Raw genomic sequence first — 21,550 nt, 5'->3', positions numbered from 1 at the left:
AATATTATTTTTTAGAGGATAGATAATAAAAAAAATCACAAAACTAAGTAAATGATCAAGGGATGTTCTGTGATGGAAATAAACAATGGGTAAAATGACCGAGGATAGGTGGGTGGGAACCCAATAAATTGGTGATAAGGAAGACTGAGGCGGTGGCATTTCAGCTGAGTGAAGGGTAAGATGGAGCTGGCAGCGCAGAGAAGGGCAGAGGATCAGGCAGAGAGCACTTACTGTGGGAAGCCTCAGTACAAATGCCCTGAGGCTGGAGGGGTAAAGCAGAGATTGTCTACTAACAGTTTGCTCCAACCTTTGGCCTGAATGGGGAAAGACTGCCCCCAAGAGGATACAGAAAAGGTCACAAGTTTGACTTCGGTGGTGCAGAGACCAACGGTAGTGGGGGTCCCAAATATTTTGTCCAGCATCTTAGCCAGAACTTCGTGCTAGTTTCCAAATTCTGTCTAAAATCTAAGATTCAAATATTACCTCAAATAACTTTCCCTCCTCAGACTAAGGTAGTGGTCCAGGGCTGACGGCCTCAGTGGGCACAGCAAAGGATGAGGGCGATAACGGCGGCCCATACTGGTGCTTTGCACACAGGAGGAAGAGGGCCCGCAGTTTGAAGATGAGTTCGTGCGCAGACAGAGGGGATTCCATAAACATGGGCAAGAAGCACAAAGGCTACATACATGCTCTTTAACGACCTCCAAGTAGTAGGGGTTAGCTGGGGTTAGCATTAGTTTCCTCACCTGTAAAACGGGGACAATAAAAATTCTCTGTTCCTTACTGTTCCTACAGCAATACACCTTACAGGTAAAGAAGACAAAGTTTTTAATTTCAGTCAAAGTCCTTGTTAGTCAACCAAGATTGTGGGGGTCTCTGCAGGTCACACTCGTATGTGCGGGATCAGGCTCGATCTGGACAAAGCACGCCATCCAATACCGCAAAGTGCCAGACAACGTCTAGGGCTGGGGGTTCTAAACTTGGAGTCCCGGACCCTCGGAAGTCTCTAGAATAGACTTCAGAGGGCGCTGGGGGCCCATGTGCGTTTCCCTTGGGAGTGAGTCTAGAGAAGTTATTTCCAAAAAGACGTCTCCAAAAGAGCCCTGAGGTCTCGTCCACTGCCACATTTATTACTGTTGGGAGAAACAACAGGGTCAGGTATTGCCCGCCTCCGAAGCACGGACAGACAGAAAGACCTCCAGAATTCAACCAGCGTCGGCTTCTCCCGTCATAGTGGCCAACGCACCAAAGCCCGTCGCGGGCGATTTGCGTACGGGTCGCGGAGCCTTGTAGGGCTGGTAGTCCACGCCGGGGCGCGGCTTCGGGCTCCCCAAGCCACAGAACTGCATTTCCCAGCGAGGCCCGCGCCGGCGCCGGCCGTGTGCGTGAACACCAGACTTCCGGAAGAACCAGGGGCGGGTCCGTGGCGGAGGCAGGAGGCAGGCGCCGGGATGCAGCGCCCTGGGCCCTTCAGCACCCTCTACGGGCGGGTCCTGGCCCCACTGCCCGGGCGGGCCGGGGGCGCGGCCTCGGGTGGAGGCGGGAACAGTTGGGGCGTCCCGGGCTCCCACGTGCAGTCTCCTGGTTGCGCTCAGTCCGGGACCCGCGGCGTCGCTGGCGGAACAAGCACCAGCGGCTGGGAAGCCAGAAGCGGCTTCCCAGCCCCCTCCGCGATGTCCAAGGCCGAGGAGGCCAAGAAGCTGGCGGGTCGCGCGGCGGTGGAGAACCACGTGAGGGTGAGCAGCTCCGGGCGTGGGGCGCCTGGACTCGGCGTGATGGGCTCGTGCCGCGCGCTCTGGACACTGCTGGGGCGCGCTTAGTTCCTGCGAGGAAGTAAGTGGCGTGAGAGGGGAGAGAGTGCGCACGTGACCCAGGTTAGAATCCCTTGTTCCTTGTCATTTAAAAGCTGTTTCGATGTTGAGATCAGTTGGGGACGAGTCCCCTAAGTTGAGCTTTCTAAATACTCCGTGTCTGGCCGGATAACAGTTTCTAAAGTGGAGCCTGGGTGGTGTCTGATGTTGAGTGGGAATGGAAGGGACTTGCCATGTGTTTTCCTTATCAACAAATGGAAACTGATGCGTTCTTGGGTTGCGGAGAGGTCTTCTCTTAACTTTCCTGGGGAAACCGGTGAAGAGCTGGCTTGAAAATTGCTTTGAAATTTCACTCTAAGTAGGAATCTTGGCGCGCGCCTGCTCCTGAGTGTACTCGCCAAGGGGAAGTGGAGACAGAGTTGCAGGGGGAAGACTCGATCTTTCAACCTCTCTTTGACAGGGCTGGGTGGACACTTGAAGTCTGAAGGATGCTGTTCTTAAAGGTCGAGGTGCAGAGATGTTAGCTGTTACTCGGTGAGGTTGTGGCCCCACTTGTTTGTTTAGTGGTGAGTGTGATGCTGGTAGTGTAGCCTTTTGACCTGAGTTGATTTACTGTTGCCAGTCAGGTTACTTATCTAAATGATAGTATTTTGGTAGCCAGGTGGAGTTTCTTTGGCTTTTTGTCTTTCTTTTCTGCTTCTTGGAAAATGAGATCAGAGTCCCTTTTCTCTAATGATAGTTCATTACATTTAATAATGCCTTACAAAGTTATTTTGCATAGATCGATGATGTTTGAGCTCCAAACATCCTGGTTATGTGGGAGGGGCCTGTTTGGTAAACGGTGGCTCAGCATGTTCTGGAGGACTAGCCAAGAATCCTCAGAACCCGAACCCAGTGACTCCTATCCCAGTGCCCTTCCACCAGTTTCACCGCTGCCCTGTTCTGGTGTAACTTGTTCCAGGTCTAGTTAACAGTAGGATTTTCTGTGGGAATTCACAGATAATGTAAAATGTGTAGTCTACTTCTACTTTTCGGGTTCAGTGTCTCAGCTGCAAAATTGGGACGATAAACTGAAATTTCAAAATGCTTGATTAGAGAATAGCTAATGAACAGGTTAAATGAAATTATACAATAAGAAAAGCCCTATAGTTTAGTTTTCCAATTTACCTATTTACATTAATATTTGGTGGTACATATTTCCCTGATCTTTGTTTTATAATTACGTATTTGGTTAAATAAAAATCTGAAAGCCCGCACCTCAGGCTAGAGCCCCAAAACCCTGGATTCCAGCCACAGTATTCCATGAAGTTACGAGGTGATCCCAGGGAGATCTCCACTGGTCTTTTGGGGGCACCTCACCCCAATCTGAGTTGCACCCACTTTCTCTACCCAACTTCTTTTCTAAGTTGCCAGCACTAGTTGAATTTTGTATTCTTTTGCTGTTTAACATTGATTTGTTCATATCATTTGTTTGCCAGGTATTTACTGAGTGCCTGGTGGTGTCAGAGCAGTTGTTGTGATTGCCAGAAATGTGGCTAAAGAGAGGAAGAGGAGAGTTGGGTCCTGGATACTTTGCAAGCAGGATAACTCATTCACATCCACATATTTATTGCACACATTTATGTACATAATTATTAAGGCTTAGCTCTCCTTTCCAGGGGGGTCTTCTTTGCCCCATGTAAGGCCATGGTTTCCTCTAGCATATTATGACTTAAAGTCATTTACTCACTTTTGTAAGTTTACTGAGGTAGGTTATATGCTAAGTCTTGTTGGTTCCATCTTTGGAATGTTTTTAGAGCTGACCCTTCCCTTTGACTTAACAACTTTCCCAGTTTAGGCTTTCCACAGGGCCAGAGGATAGCAGTTTCCCTTATCTTGTCCCCTCTGTTGACCCCCCAAGTGATGCATTATCATCTTCTGAAGCTCTCATCTGCTCTTGTCACAGTGGCCCTCATGTGGCCTCATCCTAATCTCCATGTAACACATTTGAAGCATCTGTTACATCTAGGTACCAAGCTAGGTAGAGATGATACACAGAAAAGAGGCTCTGGTTCTTGTCCTGAAGCCCACAGTTTCATTTTCTTCTGTGCTTCGTTCTCCCACAGGTACCAGAACATTGGAAAAGGCAGGCTACTGGCACATGATTTGTGTTTTAACATTACTATCTTCGACCTAGAATGCTCTTTCTTGTCTTCTGCCTTTACCTGTTAAAATCATATATGTTCTTCAGGGTTTGGTTCAAAGGCCATTTCTTTCTTTCAGTTTTTTTTCCTTTGCCTCATGAAGGGAGGACAAATTCTCTTCAAGCTTGTAGTGCTTTATACCTCTTAGGCACCTTATGCAGGTGTCTTATGTTCTAGTCATCGCTGTTTTGTCTCTCCCAGCTCCCTAAAGGGTAAGCTCCAGGATAGTAGATAACTTTTATTTTCATCCAGTATTGGTCACAATAGGGCCAGCCTAGTACATGTTCACTGAATTGTGTGGAGTGTGGATACAAGTATGGAGGTTCTGGGATTATTGGTAGGTTGAATCTCTGGGGTATATGTCCAGTTCCCTAGCCCATTGGTGCTCCAATGTGGTAACCATTTGAAGAAATATTTCCAAGGTTACCCAATGGGCAAGGTAAGTTCTGATGTTGCACATGTGAAATGACCAGAAGCAGCGGCCTGCTCCTCCAGTGGAGCCTGCTTGGCAGCCTTCTCCTGTTGGGCCATCTTGTAGTCACCCGTTGGCCACCTCTCTTTGGCTTTGGCTGGGACAGTGATTCCTGGGCCAGTCATTTAATTCCAGGGCCACATGACATGGTTGAAGAACTTTGGGCCTAGCAGCTTCCTGCATTTCATGGCCTCCTCCAAAAGCCAGGGGAGTGTAACTGTGCAAATAGTCACATCTATAAATTGACTTTTTCTTCTCTTTCTCCTTGATTCAAACTGGCTTGGGCTAACTTGTTTCTTTTCTTTCCTTATCTTTCTGTGTTCTGCACGACCACTCCCTTAATCATTAAACTCTTAGGTCAGCATCAAACAAAGCCTCAGGTCTGTCGACCACAAAAACAGTTTCAGTTAAACTAAAGATAATATCTTATAGTTCTGTACCAAAGAAGGCAGAACGACCCTTGAAACCAGACACTTGAAACCAGACAGAACTACGCCATGACTGACATCAGGACCTGATGCAATGGTTAACTGCTTTCTACCCTAGTCCCGACCAATCAGTAGAGCCCACAAACCCAGCTCCCTTAGCTACCATGACTGATGAGTTTTGCCCTGTATAACTTATCCCTTAGAGGCCATCAGAGAGCCAATCTTTGAGCTCTAGCTCACCTGTGTCTGCAAACTTGGTGACATTTCCCTAAATAAACTTCTACTTTCTTTGCTGCAAACCCCTGTCCGTGTCTCTTTTGGCTTTGACGTGCAGGCAAAGTGAACTCCTCGACTCGAGTTCAGTAACAGGAGGAGCTTTGCACAGAGCTTGTCTGACTCATCTAGTTCATTTGTGTGACATGAATGTATAGCTGAACGTGATAATGAGGAAGCTGGCAGTTAAATTACTGTACAGCTAGAGCTCTCAGCTTCAGGTGAGATTGAGCCTACCTAGGCATAAATAAGTCAAGATATTTATTTTCTAATACTTGAAGATTTTTGCATTTTCTGATACTCGCATAAATAAATAAGTCAAGATATTTTCTAATACTTGAAGATTTTTGCATTTTCTGATACTCAGTTATTTTGCATGTTTTGTGTTGTACCATTATGAAGACCTTGCTATTGAGGTTTGCCCAGGTAGCTAGCTAAATGACTATTGGATGCTTTGCCTTCTTGAGGGCATTGTCGCAGGTGGAATCCTGACCTAACACGAGCTCTATTTTGGAATGATGAGCTAGTAAGTTATTTATATCAGGTCAGGAATACAGAGGTTGACGGTTTAAGCCTCTGTAGATAGGAGACACCCAGCTGGAAGTGGGGACATTAGCTTTTGATTTCTTTTTTGTAATTCTCTCCAACTGTTGGTCATTCTTTCCAGTCTTTTCTAGATTGATGTGTTGTCCATTTTGAGGAGGGTGGAACAGAGGCTGGATTTGGGTATTCCTCTGGCCTTTGTTTTGTGGAGAGTGAGTGGTGATGCCTCTTTGTCCTGAGGGGCTTCCAGACCTTTTTTTTCCCTCCTAGGAAGACAGTTTCACTATGGCTTCTCTTGCCAGATGAGTTCATTGGTAATTAGTCGCTGAAACTCTTGAGACGTTTGAATGAAATGATGTTTCAGCAAAATGAACTTGGGGAAGTTGCTTATTCAAAGTGAGGTTCTGTAGGGAGGTGATTGATATTATTAAAAGATGATTTTTTTGAAAGCTAAAATCATGATGCTTATACATATATAAACATGTATCAAAGATTTTATTTAATTCATTAAATTGATGAGAGAACTGGAAAAGATGTTATAACCTGTTCACAGGAAAAACCAAAGAACCATAAATTTATATGCAATCAAAAAGTGTTAAGTAAAATAAATTTACAAGATTTATAGGTTAATAATCAGATGGTTCTCACAAAATATAATTAATTTGCAGTTCTGTGGACAAGAATTATTTGTATTATTAGTGGTTTTCTACAAGTTAAAGTCTGTCTTTACAGAGTTGCAAAATGGCCTAGTCAAGGCAAAGGCGCACACACCTGTAGGATCAGATAATACAGGACCTGCAGGCTCCTGCATTCCACTGAGTGGACATCCCGTAATCTCTTTTGCTCATTTCTAAATTTTAAATTTTTCCGTGCAGTGTTGAATTCATCTCTGAAATGGGGATAATGGGTCTTGACGTCACAAGGGCTTATTGTGAGTTTCGACTTGTATTAACATTTATAAATCTTCATGGAAGGTGCTTAATAAATGGTAGCTGCTGCTTGGGTTTTTAGCTATTTTGCCTTAGACTGACAGGAAATTGTTGCCAGGAAGTTGCTTAGACACTGAGCTCCACATTAGTTCCTGAGTATGTGTACCCTGACCTTGTTGTGCTGTTTGTGGTCTAACTGACGTTGGCTGGGCCCCTACTGTGCCCCTGGTATACTCATAGGTACCTTCTCTTTTTCTTAAGAAGGCCAGCTCAGTAGTGTGATGCCTGTTTCTTGTCGTTTATACTCAGGAAGTGTTCTGCGTTTATTACAAATCCTTCCAATTGCAGGCGAAGACTTTCTCATGTTCTTAACTTAGCCTTTGCTCTTTCCCCACATTCTCTGAGGCAGGCTTATGCACATGGAGACCAGTTGGCATCAGCTGGACAGATGCTGATGTAATTCCCTATTTCGTGGTTACTTCAGACTCTTATCTCTTCTTACTTTGGGGAAAGTCTAGATGGTGGGCTTCATATGTCCCTCAGGTTCCCTGCGATGCCTCCAGCATTAAGTGCATGTGGTCAGTCCCCTGCCTTCTAGATGGTAAGCTTTTATGAAAAGGCACCGAAGCCAGAAACCTCTGCTTTCTTCTCTGGTTACACCAAGGCTCTCTTTTTTTTTCCGGGGGCCTTTACTTTCTGATCACCCTGCCCAAGAGACTTTCTGTGTTCATCTGTAGGCCATTTTTGGGAGGCCGACTTAAGTTGCTGAACGTTGTAAGTGAGCAAAGCCTTTTGTCTGATAGGATGTAGGGAGTGTAAACATTAGACAACAGGCCCAAAATGGAGTTGCTTCTGCCTGATAGACCCCTGCCATCTCTTAAAGGAACGTAATCTGATAATAACAGGCCCAAAATAGAGTTGTTTATGCTGAGTTTTGTTTCTTTCTCTCCTTTTTTGGCAGAATAACCAGGTGCTGGGAATTGGAAGCGGGTCTACAATTGTCCACGCTGTGCAGCGAATAGGTGTGTCCCTGGGCTGGCTGTCTACTGCATGTTCTGTGGGTGGTGGAGCAGGGGTGAAGAGGGGGAGGAGGTGGGGCACAGGTTGGGCAGCTACCCTGCTTGGCTCCAGCAGTGTGGAATGTGGGAGAGGGGCTGCTTGCCTGAAGTCAGTTGAATGTACCTGCTCTTCTCTTAGAGGGATGCTTGGGCCTCTTCAACCACCTTTGGAGGTTGCCCTGGCTTTGTTTACTCTGCTCAGCTGTGGGGGATGGGAAGAGTAGACTTGAGTGAGGTCTCAATAGAATTTTAATCATCATCAGTGATACTGTATATGTAGTTGCAAGGACTCTGAGGTAAGCCTTCTGAAGCTTGTGGGTTCCTTAGGCGATCACAGGCAAAGCAATCAAGGTCAGTACAGGCTTGACCCTGGAGTGAATGGGCAGTTGCCAGCTGGGCTGGTTCCTGTAGGGTTTCTCTGTGCTTAGGAAAGGCTCAGGAATCATCAGCCCCTGTGGCTGCTCAACAGGTTTTATTGCCCTGCTCTTGTTTGTTAAGAACAAAGCCCAGAGAAAAGGCTTGCCTGAGTGCTAACCTCTTCTAGTTGCCAAGGGGTAGTGCTCAGCGCACAAAGCCCAGGAAAGCTTCGTCTTTAAGGGGTGGTTGTGGTGTGGTGTGTGGCGTGATGGCTTCTGAAAGCCTTGTCATTGGCCTAACAGAGACTTTAGTGTTGCACATGTTTCTGCCTTAGCTCTGAGTGTGTGGAGGATTTTAAAGCACAGGAATTACTGCAGATTTCATAGTGACATCTAAACCTCACAATATGCATGCATACACAGTGATTAAAAAGACTTAAATTTTAGCAAGACTGTGTTTTTCTTAAGACTTTTTTTTTTAAATCAAGTTTTCCTGAAAGGTAGAAGTCTAAAAGTGAATAAACTCCCTTTAACAACCCTCTGGGTTCTAAAAATGATTCTGTTTTTTTACTAAATGTAAAAGTTGAGTTCTAGCATTTCCCTGTAAACAGCAATATAGGGAAGGAATTAAGACTGAAGATCATATTGCAGTTCTGCCACTTGTTAGCTGTGCAACTACCAGTTACTTTACCTCTCTGGGCCTCAGTTTCCTCATCTGTAAAATGGGGATAATAATTGTAACTTACCTTTGAGTTAGGATTAAAAGAGTTCATATGTACAAAGATCTTTGAATATCGCCAGGCACATGATAATAGCAAACACTGACATTGTTCTTTCTGTAGTTAGTACTTATCTCCTTGAGCTTTCTAGTGTCCCTGTATTGTGATGTGCGACGTATTTCCATCAACTTTTTCACCAGGAGTGGGGACACAGAATGAAAGACAGCTGTCCAAGGGGCGTAGGCCTTTCCTTTGCTGTTGAGTTTGAACAAATGTGTACACGACAAGAAAAATAAAATGAGAGTGAAAATCCACCCATATGGCTTTTGTTCTCCACAGCTGAAAGAGTGAAACAAGAGAATCTGAACCTCGTCTGTATTCCAACTTCCTTCCAGGTATGTCCTGCTTTCCATTCTGTATCTTGGCAGTTGCTGCTGAATCTTCTGGGTCCCCAAGGACACAGAAGTGTGGCTTGGGGTTGTGCACCAGAGTTGTTCTAGATGAGAAGAGAGCCAGAGCAGGAGAATAATCTCTCTTTTGTTTTTAAAATTTTTTAAATAAATTTATTTATTTATTTTAATTAGTTTCAAGTATACAGTACATTGGTTAGACATTTATAAGTTCATGAAAGGATCCCCTCAATTGCTCCTTCTCTCCTCTGGTTTTCTACCTAGCCAATATATTAATGCTAACTACTTTCCTATGCCATGTTCCCCGTCTCCATGACCATCCATCCATCAAGGACTAATTTGTATTTCTTTAACCCTTCACCCCATTCACCAAGCCTTCTAATCTCCCCTCTCCTCTGTCACCAAATTGTCCACTGTGTTTGTGAGTCTTTTTGATTAGTTTGTTCTTTTTGTTCCTCAGATTCCACATAGAAGTGAAATCATGTGGTATTTATCTTTGTCTGACTTATTTCACTCAGCATAATAACCTCTAGGTCTATCCATGTCGTTGCAAATGGTAGAATTTCATTTTTTTAATGACTGAGTAATATTCCATTTTATATATGAACCATAGTTTCTTTATCCAGTCGTCTGCTGATGGGCATTTGGGTTGCTTCCATATCTTGGCTATTGTAAATTGTGCTGCCATGAATATCGGGGTGCATAGATCTTTACGAATTATTGTTTTGGTTTACTTTGGATAAATACCCAGAAGTGCAATTGCTGGGTGAGAATATTCTCTTTACTGAGGACTACTCCTTAGACATGTGGTTTTAGATGCATTCATTTATTCACTCAGTGACTAGTTCCATGTCTCTTGTGTTAGGCGCAATGGAATATATAGAAATGATCACATGGTCTCTAAAGAAACGTTATTTCCATTTTTAGATGAAAAAACTGAGGCAAAAGGCATTAAGTGATGTGTCAGTAATGCAGGTACAGTATTTTGAGTTCATGTGTAATGCCATTCCACCATAAAATATTAGGGGCTGTTGGAGGAAAACAGTGGAGCCAGTTAAATATAGGGAAAGCTAAGGGAAGAGTAGACTTCAGGAAGCTAAGGGAAGAGTAGACTTCAGGAAGGGAAGGGAGAGAGGTGCTCAGATAGAGCCATCTCTGTCCCTCATCTGGCCATCGTGGGACGGGGTATGTGTATAATCTCTCACTGAATTCATCATGGAGATATTGCAAACTGAGGTAAACGTTGGAATTGCAGGTAGTTGGTGCTTCCAATCCTGGAAGCTCAGCCCTGGCAGCCTACAGATAGCTCTGGTGAGGGGAGGGAGCTGTTAAGGGGGCTGAGAGGTTTCTTTTGGGTCTGTCAGATTAGGGAGTGGAGGAGGGATTTCAGGTAGACAAGATAGGAAATTAGGATGGTGAGAGCTTTCTTGAAGTGAAATCTCTTGTGGGTGGGCACACAGGAGACTGAAGACAACACCACAATTTCTGCTTCAGGTTAGAAAATGAGTGGTTTTACATTGCCTCTTTGCTTTTGAAATCCTGCTGTCCTGAGAAGATGCTTTTAAAATTGGTTTCCTTGGTCTTTCGAAAAGCTAAGTGTCTAGTTTTTCCAAGCGACTTGATCATCTAATATTTTTTTTATTTAATAAATTATTTTATATAGGTGTTTATTTTTAATTAAAGCTATACAGTCATATGCTACATAATATTTTGGTCAGTGATGGGCCACACACATGATGGTGGTCCCGTAAGATTATAATGGAGCCAAAAACTTTCTGTCGCCTAGTGATGTTGTAGCCATCATAACTTCGTAGCGCAGCACATTACTCACATGTTTGTGGTGTTGCTAGTAGTATAATAGTATAGTACACACAATCGCAGTACAGGCATACCATCTAGGTTTGTGTAAATACATTCTATGTGTTCCCCAACGACAAAGTCACCTAACAGCACATTTCTCAGAATGGATCCTGTTGTTAAGTGACACATGACTATACACACACATGAATTGAAGAATCAAATAATTCAAGTCTTTTTATTAAAACACACGTGCGTGCGCGCGTGCACACACACACACACACACACATTCCTCTTACTCCCCACCCCTGACTACCACCATTTCTTACTCTTTAGATGGACATACTTTTAAAACTGCATTAGCTGATTCGATATTTGCTCCACTATCTTAAAATGACACGCTTTTATTGTTATTTAATTTTTTTCAATTTTACGTAATAAATCTGCACTGAATGGATGAATGGAAGATAGCATTTGGTCATCTTTTACCACTTTGATCTCATGGTTCACACACACCCTTCTCTCCCAGTCTTCCAGTAGTTACATTTTGGTGAGGCTTTACTCAATGTTTACAGAATTATGACCATCCAATTACAACTGAATGGCATAGTATGCTATGATTACTCCTCTTTACCTGCCCATTATTTTGTTCTCTCAAAAGTTAAGTAAATGTTACCTTTGTTTTTTTCATTTTGCTTGGTTGGCTATATACTCCTTTTTAATTTACCCCTAAGCTCTTCTTACCTGGATTGGAAAATCTCACCTCTTTTTGACACAGTGGATAGTCCACTCCGTTAATTTCATCTTCTTGGCCAAGTCTTTTCGGGTGGTTGGAGCTGGTAATGCTTTGGGAGCTGCCCTTGGCTGCTATCTTGGGGCCTCCCTTCGCAGCCAGGAAGTTGCCTCTACTTCCTCCTGTTTTGGATCATCCTGTTTCTTGGCCCTGTTCCTCCTCACTCTTCCTCCACACCCTTATGTTTTCTTCAGTTTGGGTGAAGCACATCCTTTAGGTAACTACTCAAGTGCATGGAATGCAAATTTGTTGACACTTTGGATGTTTGAAAATTTCTTTAGCCTCTTTCGAAGTTGGTTATTCGATTCAATAGAGAATTCTATGTTAAGTAATTTAGAATTTTGAATACATTTCTCTATTGTCTTCTGGTTTTCAATTTGCTGTCGAGCTTGAAGCTATTCTGATTCTTGATCCTCTGTATGAAAACTTTTTTATTTTCTCCGAACTTATGCCCTTTTGTTATCTTTTCTTTGTCTCCAGTGTTCTCAGATTTCACTGTGTTGTGTCTTGGTGTGCATTTATTTTTGTCCACTATGCTGGGTACTTACTGGGACATTTCATCCTGCAAATTTCACTCTTCAGTTTGGGGAATTTTTTTCTATTAATTTCTTAGATTTTCTGTCTTCTGGTTTCTCTGGTCTTTCTAGGACCCTTGTTGTGTTCTTGGTACCTGTGGACTGTTCTGTCTCTTTGTCTTTTCAGCTTTTTCTTTTTCTAACCTTTCTGTTGAGTATCCTTTGCTCTCATATGTATAAATTTCAAACAAGAACTACATTTTTTCTCTGAAAGTTGTTTTTGTTGTTGTTCTCGTGGGTTCAATTTTTCGGTTTCTTCTCTTATCTCTCTGAGGATGTCAATGATAATTTTGTTCTTAAGATTTCTTCTTATATGTTTCCTGAAAGTTATTTTTTTATACTTTGTCAGAGGTATAATTTACATACAGTAAAATTATCCTTTTTAGCATATAATTCTGAGTTTTGACAAACAGTCATATAACAACTAGCACAGTCAAAATATTATTAGATTGCTTTGGTCTTTTAAAAATTATATTCCTACTTTTCTTATTCTGATGTTCCTTAGCTGTCTGCTCATTTTGAAGACTGATAGGCCAAGAAACTGAGTGGAAACTAGCTCTCAGGATGGGGGTGGTCTTTGCTCTAGGCCTCCCTGTGAAGCCCCTATGTTGGGAGAACTCCTGATGTCAGATCATTTGTCTTTCCTCTGGCTGGTCAGATTTTCCAGAGAAGACTGCCCAGTTTCTTCTTGGGAGGGTATGCATGGCTGCCCATGTCCTGAGAGCCAAGCAGGTAAGAAGGCTGGAAGATATCTGTCATTATTCTGGATATAAACTTGCTCTTAATTCCCCAGTTTTCAGTGTAGTAGTTGTGGTAGATGAAAAAGGAGTGTGTACAGCATTTTGCAGAATCTTTTTGACTATGATCATATGGCTTGTTTGCCAGTGGAATGTGACCAAATGGTAGATGTGACAGCAGAGGCTTGGCTCCTCTTGCTGCTGAAACCATTCTGCCATCATGTGAACAAGCCCTGGCTATTCTCATGGCAGATGAGTGGCTGAGGCATGTGAGTCAGGCCATCTGATACCACTCAGCCCAGAAACTTCCCAGTCAGTCCAGGGAATCATGAGAATTAATAAATGTTTGCACTTTTAAGCCATTGAGTTTTGGGATGGCTGCTATGCAACAAAATCTTACTTATGGAGTACCACCATCTTCAGCTGTGCCTGGCAGCCTGGTCCTGAGACCTACTGTCTGTCCTTCTCCAGAGAATAAACATACTGCTCTGGGACTAGTAGAGAAGGATATGGAGATGTAACAGGTTCCCAAGTAGCCTTTCAACCAGTCTTTCTTTTTTTACTCCCACCATCATGTCCGTTTCCTGAAGTTCACGGTGCCTGAGTCTGAACCTTTTGGAAGGGTCTGTGCTGTTTATTTGGTTGCTTCTTAGCTTTCCCCAATACTGGCTTAGGATTTATCTTCCTCATTTCTGCTATTTACCATTGTGCACCAGTTTTTGCTGTTTTCTCTTTTTTTTGGTTTATGCCTTTAAGAAAAATTCCTTTATTATAGTTTTATAGAGGTTTTGGGAAAGCTGAGTCAAATACAGATGTTCATATTGCTCTCTTTAATTGGAAATTTGATCTTTTGTTCTTAAGATAGCGTCATCCTCTTAATCCACCTATGTTTTAAGTTGATAATTAACAAGTGTCCCCAAACTGGAAAATGCTAGTTGATTCTAATTAATTAGATGGAAGAGTCGTTCACAGTTCACAGGGCTTTTAAAAATTCACTTGTTCATTTACTTTCTTGTTTCTGTTTTTTTCCTCCTCAAACCCAAACTTTTGTGTTAAGTTGAGCCAGATGTAGTCTCCTGAAATGATTGAAAAGAAATTGAAATATTTTGTGCCCTACCTTTTACACAAGTAAACTTATAGGAATTTAAAGGATTTGTAAAAATTTTCCCTTTAAAGTTAAGCTTTTGGAAGAGGAGAATTTAAAAAACGCATTTGAAAGTAAGTCAGATCTGGTCTAAGCCAAAAATAGCTATTTTTTTGTTCACGCTGGCCTTCAGCCCCCTTGGGTTAGGTGGTAGGAAGGAAGATGTTTTCATATTTTTTTGTGGAATTGATGAAAAGCAGAAGGACCGCTAGCCTGACTGTGCTGCTGTCTTTAAGCACAGGAGGCATTTGGAGGCACCAGCTGTGGGATTGCGGGTCAGAAGACATTGCCTCCTGTCCTTTTTCATAAGCACAAGCTAATCATTAGCTTTTCTGCTCCCTGCCCTTTCTAGAGCTGGAAGGGGCTGACAGGTGTTTGCTCTACTTCCTCAGGAGATGAGACCCCCCTAGCTTGTGAGCTCGGCGTGTCTGGTGCCCAGTAGATGCTGATCTCAGTCATGCATAGAGGCTTCATTCGTGCTGACAGAGCCAGTGGTGGGTCGGTACTCCCATGACAGGGCTGTTGTGCTGAATTCAGTGTCATAATTTCCTAGGGCTGCTATAACAAGGCACTGCAAACTGAGTGGCTAAAAAACCAGAACTTTATCGTCTCAGTTCTGGAGGCTGGCAATCCGAGATCAAGGATTTGGCAAGGTTGATTCCTTCGAAGGCTGTGAGGGAGAATGTGTTCTGTTTCTTTGTCCTACCTTCTGGTGGTTTGCTGGCAATCTTTGGTATTGCTTGGCTTGTAGGTGCAGCGCCCTGGTTTCTGCCTTCATGTCCACATGGTCTCTTGTCCAAATTTCCCCTTATAAGAACACCAGTCCTATTGGATTAGGGCCCACCCTAACGATGTCACTTTAACTTGGTTACCTCTGTAAAGACCTTGTCTCCAAATAAGGTCACACTCTGGGGTCCTGGGAGTTAGAACTTCAACATATCTTTTTTTTAGGGGAACACAGTTTAACCCCTAACACTCAGGAAGGATGACTCCCATGCTATTTGTGAGCATGACTTCTCTGTGTGGGCAGGGCCACTCGCAGGGGGCTCTGGGGGAGTCCAATCAAAGGTGGGGAGAAGGGAGTGTTGGAGGACTTGCTGATGGAAGCACGCTTTAAGGGAAAGGGTCTCAACCCAGTGGGATTTTGCAGTCATTGTACAGGGTCGTCCTCTGTGTTGTGAATGGGATACATACCGTTTAAAGCTTATACAGATCCTGTGCTCATATTACTACTGGTTATTGTCTGGGGTGGTGAGACTTGGGTGGGAAAGGGGATTACAGTAGGTCTAGCTGCGTGATGTAGACAACACTTACCTGTAGGCCCCTCTCATGTTCCAGACTCTGGACAGGTGCTAGGCGGGTTAGTGGTGGTGGTGATGAAGCAGAGTTCACTTGGACATACCAATTGTTGAGAGTATATGTATTTTTTAAGGGAGATGAGGCTCCTTGTACATGGGAGGTGTTATTCATTATCTCCAGTGTCCAGTGTGGTGCCTGGCCCTTAGGCACTCTGTGTTTGCTAGATGAATTAATGCTGCATTTATGTGTGTCATTTTTACAAATAATATAGTAGAGAAGAATTAACGATAATGTGCTTTTTAGAGGAAGGAGAGCCCCTCTTTGCCCATGGGATTGAGAAGACTTCCTGGAAAGGACATCCTTTGAGTTAGGTATGAGGTGCTGGAGTTGGGAGAAGGCAGAGCACTTCAGTTAGAGGAGGAATGCCAAGAACTCAAAGAATTCCTCTTAAAATTATCGTTAATAGTATTATTAATAGCATATTATTATGTAAGATGACTTCATTTCCGTTTATAAGCAGGGCTGTCCTCTCTTTTTCTTCTATCATTCTCTCCATATTCCTTTTTTCTTAATTGCATTCCTAGTCCCTAGACAAGACAGGAAAGCAGGAGACAGTATTTCTGGTCCTCGATCTGTTCCTAACTTATCACTGTGTGACCTCCCTCAGCATCCATTCCTTAACACGGGTTTACACTAAGTGGCTCCTTTTTGATTGATCTCACAGTGATCAGTTATTTACTCACCTGTTGGTTTAATATGATGCTAACTGCTGTAGGGTAACAAGAGTATGTAAAATGTGGTGTCTTGTGCGCTGAGTATAGCTTAGGTGGACAATAGGGCATCCTCATGAAACAGTAACACTGTCAGGTGGTGCTTTGAACTTAAGAAATGTTCAGTTAAAATGATATGTTTACACAGGACTTTTCTCGTAGGAATCATCATAGAGGTGTCTGCTGACATCCAGTTTTCATTTAATATATTTCAACTCAATTTAGTACTGTTTCTAAAGTAGATAAAATTAGTAAGATCATGGTATATCACACCGTTTTATTTGCATGATAGAATATCACACTGAACTATATGCAGTTCTTATCATTTTTCTAACACCTTCTGTGTTAGATATTTATCACTGTGGAACAAATTACCCTTAAACTTAGACGTTTGAAACAATAAATATCTTATTTCATGGTTTCCAAGAGTCAGGAATCTGGAGTGGTTTAGTCGAGTGGTTCTGGCTTTGGGTCTCTTGTGAGGTTGCCTGGGCCTCAGTTGAAGGATCTGCTTCCAAGCTCAGCCACCTGGGTGTTTGCAGGCCTCATTTTGTCACAGGCAATTGAGTAGAAGGCCTGTGCCCAGGGCTGCCTCAGTGTCTTCAGGACATAGCAGCTGGTTTCCCCTGGAGTGTGTGATATGAGAGGCTGAGGGAGAGGAGAAAAGGAAGGAGGGAAAGATTACTTGAGCATGCTTCACCCTTAGTCCTCTACCCTAAGTGACATTCTGTATGAACTGATCTCTGAAGTATCATGCCATCTCCCCTCCTGTGTGCCATTGGTCACAGACCAACCCTGGGACATTGTGGGCAGGAATACCCAAAGGCACGATTACCAGGAGGAGGGGCTCACTGGGGATCACCTTGGAGGCTGCCTTCCAGATAGCTCTTCTAAGTATTTTATAGTCTTCAAGGTCTGGAATTATGGTGGTTTCTCTAGTACCACTTTTGGAGAAATCTAGAACTTCAAAATAATCCAGCAATACCATTTTAATGATTGTTTTCTCTTCATTATATATATTATATATATTTTGTTTTCTTTTCATTATATATATTTTGTTCTTCAATAAGAAAAAAATCATGGTTTTTTTTTTTTAACTTGATTTTTTCTGTCAGCGTTTTATTTTAGCCTTTTATCATGGAAAATTTCAAACTTCAAAAAGGATAATGAACAATGTAATGAACTTCCATCACCCAATTTGAACAATTATTACTTAATGACCAATTAATTTTGTTTTATCTGTATCCCATTCTTTTCCACCTTGTTTATTTTGAAACAAATCCCAGTCATAGTATAACTCATTGATATATTTCATTATGTCTCTGAAAAATAGGGAGACTTAAACATCTCAGCAATACTAAAAAATATAACGATAATCTTTAATAGTGTCAAATAAAAATCCAGAGTTTAAATTTCCCCTCTTATCCTTAAAAGTATTTTTTACAGTTTGTTTGAATCAGAGTTCAAAATAAAGGCCGTATATATTGCAAATCCCAGGTCTTTGTATTTTATTCTTAGCGTTGAGGATTTTAGATTTGAGGAATTACATTGGTCATTTTGTCCATCTCCATCTTTTGGTAGATGGAAAACTTGCCAGGGGTCATGTGGCTGGTTCATTTAAGGTAGAACCCAGACCTTCTGATTCTTAATCTCAGGTGCTTTTCACTGTGAGCAGAAATATTTTTAAGACATGCCTTTGAAAAAAACTTCTTTCATCCTTTGGTTCCTCTGCATATTGTAAACAATGACATATATCCTCATCACTTGGACTTGGGTGGTCCAAGGTTCATGGTGCATTTATTCCAGCTATGGATCCTGCTTGGGGCCATGTGGCGGTAACCACTGCTCTCCCCTTTGGTCAGCCTGTTTGAAAGGTTAACTATGACTCATATCTATAAAGTCAGTGGTACTGACTTTTTCCAAACATCCTAAATTTTGCCCAGTCTGGTGCTCTCAATTTGCCATGCTCCTCACTTAGCCATTCCAGAAGTCCTGCCTTTCTTTATATACTCTTCCAAGTGTATATATTCTTGCACTTATTTTTACTCAATAGAATAGCCTGAAAATCACTCCACATCAATTCATAGTGATCTTCCTCGGTCTTTTTTCACACTGTTGGATTGTTTTTAGGAACTTTTCTAATATTTTGTAGATCATCCTCGGTCTTTTTTCACACTGTTGGATTGTTTTTAGGAACTTTTCTAATATTTTCTAGATTTGGTTCTTACTTTAGGAAATTTTTCTAATATTTTGTAGATCATCCTCGGTCTTTTTTCACACTGTTGGATTGTTTTTAGGAACTTTTCTAATATTTTGCAGATTTAGGAAATTTTTAAAACACTGTGTTACCGGAAGCTGTAGGAGGCCACGACAGCTATTTATCGTCTTAAATAGCAGGTCACTAAGGAGGAGCTCTTTTGTGTACTGTTTGGCTTCTTCTGGCTCCCAGGATGAATTAACCTTGTTTTGCCTTTCGTGGGTCTAGATCTTTTACCTTAGTGAGCCAGGTTGGGATTTGGGAGGGAGCCTTGGTCAGGACTCAGTGTTTGACACTTAAATCCAACAGAATTTTGAAAATCCTTGTCAGTGCTCAGGATAAATGATCATGGATGCTTTTTCCTGTCCTCCATAGGCCCGTCAGCTCATCCTGCAGCACGACTTAACTCTCAGTGACCTGGACCGACACCCAGAGGTAAGAGAGAGGCCATTCTGTCTCTGCCCCTTTTTTATGTCTTTCACTTGTTCATAGGCTCTGTATATCTTGTCGAGTCTAGGAGTAAGGTCGGTTCATCATATTAGCATTCCTCTTGAGACCTTGAGTGTTAATCCTGGCCTAGGTCACAAGCAGAGAGGTAGTTGGTTCCCAGTATATTCCCTGTGGCCTAACCATGAGGGTTCAGTTTGAGTGTGGTAGAGGGGCATTGGACGAGTCCAAGACTGCACCCAAAGGGCTTCCTTTGGTCCTTGGACAGAGATATGAGTGTGAGCCAGCCCCGAGAGCTTACCAGCAAGTGGAGAAAAGAAGCAATCATCTGAGGCAGCCATAGACATTTGAAAACAGATTAAAATTAAGTTTTATGAAAAAGACAGTTAAACACATGGGCAATCCAGAGGAGACCGAAGTCGATGAGGGTGAGTAGCATGCTCATAGCTAGCATTTACTGAGCCCTTACTGTATACTAAGTATTGTGCTCAGTACAGTACCTGTGGTAAACTGTTTAATCTCTAGTAGCATTAGGGTGGGGACCATTATTATCCCATTTTACAGATGTGGAAAAGGCACAGAGAGGGCAAGGCACTTGCCTAAGGCCATGCTTTTTGTAATTGGCAGAGCCTCAGTATGAATTTGAGTGCTCCTAGCTCTAGAGCGGCACTACTTAGAAGGGTTTTGTGGGAAGAGGTAAAGTTTGAGTGGGACTGTGAAGGCTGGGTGGTTGGGGCAGGAGAGGACATTCCAGTGAGCAGTTCCAGGTAGGCACACGGATATATGTGGACAATACTCAGGCTAGTTGGGGTGATTTGGACCAAGTAGTGGCATGCTTGGATATAGTGGGGTAAAGGGGAGAGGGCATTGAGTGAGGTGGGGTTTTAGCTCCAAAACCAGGCTAGTGGTTGGGTCTTGATGGTGGTCTAGTAACCCAGTTGTCATGGTATACATGGGCCTCCGAGGGGTTAGTAGGAACCACGGGACAGTCTTGTTGAGAGAGTTCTGTGGGCAGAGCCAGGGCACAGGCTGAATCAGCTGTTCAGCGCTCTCAGGTGAATGGTTTGGGCTGAAGGTGAGCCTGCTACCCTGACAAAGGGTTGCGATTTTCCAGGCCCTGGAGAGTTGCCAAGGCAAAGCCTGGCCCTGGAGTTAATGCAAGGTCAAGGAGAAGCGAGCCAGGCTATAACTTCAGATAAAAGGCTGATTTGTAAAAGGATGGAAATAAAGGAGCCTGGCTAAAGCTTTGTAGGCTTCTCACCTGTGCCACAGCAGCCACGCCAAGCAACTTCTAACTAGAGCTTGAACTGAATTTGTATCCTGAGGTTTTCTTTACTGCTATTTAAAAAAAAACAACCACCATATTTGAAGCTCTTACATTGTCCATGCAGGGTGCCAGGAGTGATGAGAAATACATAACGTCCTTGATTTCGAATTTTGAAAGATGAATGAACCAATTTGCCCTTTGACCACTTTGGGGGCTGGTGGTGGAGCTCCCTAATAGAGTGGGCAAGCCCAGACAGGTGCTTTGATGGGATCATGGTAGGGGTACTTCAGATAATTTCCAATTCTGGATCACATCAAATGCGTGTCAACTTTATAACTCTTCTTTGGGTGTTATCAGTCTGCTCAAAATTGTCTGTTTTTGTCACACTAGTATGGAGACTTCTAAATTAGTGTTTCTCAGCCTTTTTTCTATTAATCTGCCATTCCTCCCCCTATGGAATTTTAAGACCACAGATACACCATATGTCTGTTTCTGTACTTGGGCGTCATGTCATCCACATTGAGACTACAAGATCTCAGTAATTCCAGCTTCTTCCCTGAGAAGCCTGTCAGTGAGAATAGGGAGTGTAAGAGCTGGAACCAGTTGTGGTTCCCAGGTCCCATATTTGTCTCCTGGCGTCTCTAATGGAACAGTTTAAGCCTCAGTTTCTTGGTAGATTAAATGCGACTGTGCATAGCTAACAGGGCTGCTAAGGACCTGATGAGCTATATTGCATGTTCAAGCTTTGTACAGAGCCTTCTCTCAAAAGGCTCTTAGTGGTTTTTGTATCTTTCCTCTCCCCCAACACAGATTGACATTGCCATTGACGGTGCTGATGAAGTAGATGCTGATCTCAATCTCATCAAGGGCGGTGGGTGAGTGTTGGGGGGACTTTGCTGAAGAGTATCTGCCAGTTAATTCTTAGCAACGCAGAATGGATTATAGAATAAACAAATTGCCACTGTGATGACATAAGTTTGTCTTTCTGCTGTAGAGCCAAATTGGCATCTCTGGTCATTAGTTGCAATTTGGTCACTAGGAACCTGGACTTCTTCAGTGAGATTATTCATTTTAATGGGTTTTCTGTGTCTGCATTCTTCTGCTGATTCAAGCTTTAACACTATGCCAGCTAAACCAAATATTGTTGGGGCTAGATTATTAGGTCTGTGGGTACCAGCGTGTGACTTTGTTTGAAAGCTACTCTTACCTCTGTGAGGAGGTAAGGATGTATGCATTCATTCATTTAGAAAACATTTATTGGACGTTTCTTAAGTGCTTATTT

The 21,550-nt window shown here is 42.9% G+C and overlaps 1 protein-coding gene and 1 long non-coding RNA gene across 4 annotated transcripts in view; one reads left to right on the top strand and one right to left on the bottom strand.

Annotated features, from left to right (window-relative positions):
* LOC107195842 overlaps window positions 1–1,286 on the bottom strand; it is a 4,145-nt gene extending 2,859 nt beyond the window's left edge. Inside the window, exon 1 of the long non-coding RNA XR_001517099.2 lies at window positions 747–1,286. This is a non-coding gene — a long non-coding RNA (uncharacterized LOC107195842). The remainder of the gene's footprint in view (window positions 1–746) is intronic.
* A 126-nt stretch (window positions 1,287–1,412) lies between these two features.
* RPIA (ribose 5-phosphate isomerase A) overlaps window positions 1,413–21,550 on the top strand; it is a 32,971-nt gene continuing 12,833 nt past the window's right edge. The window contains exons 1-5 of one of the 3 annotated variants that reach the window (XM_006914239.3): window positions 1,414–1,736; window positions 7,601–7,661; window positions 9,112–9,167; window positions 18,930–18,989; window positions 21,079–21,143. In XM_006914239.3, the coding sequence (XP_006914301.1) occupies window positions 1,452–1,736; window positions 7,601–7,661; window positions 9,112–9,167; window positions 18,930–18,989; window positions 21,079–21,143 (527 nt within the window). In that variant the 5' untranslated portion in view covers window positions 1,414–1,451. Of the gene's footprint in view, window positions 1,737–7,600; window positions 7,662–9,111; window positions 9,168–18,929; window positions 18,990–21,078; window positions 21,144–21,550 lie in introns of all 3 variants that reach the window. The other 2 variants (XM_015591249.2, XM_015591250.2) reach the window with 2 other exon arrangements.

This window comes from Pteropus alecto, unplaced genomic scaffold (assembly GCF_000325575.1).
Source record: "Pteropus alecto unplaced genomic scaffold, ASM32557v1 scaffold55, whole genome shotgun sequence".
Taxonomy (NCBI): Eukaryota; Metazoa; Chordata; class Mammalia; order Chiroptera; family Pteropodidae; genus Pteropus; species Pteropus alecto.
This window is presented reverse-complemented; position numbering and strand designations above follow the sequence as displayed.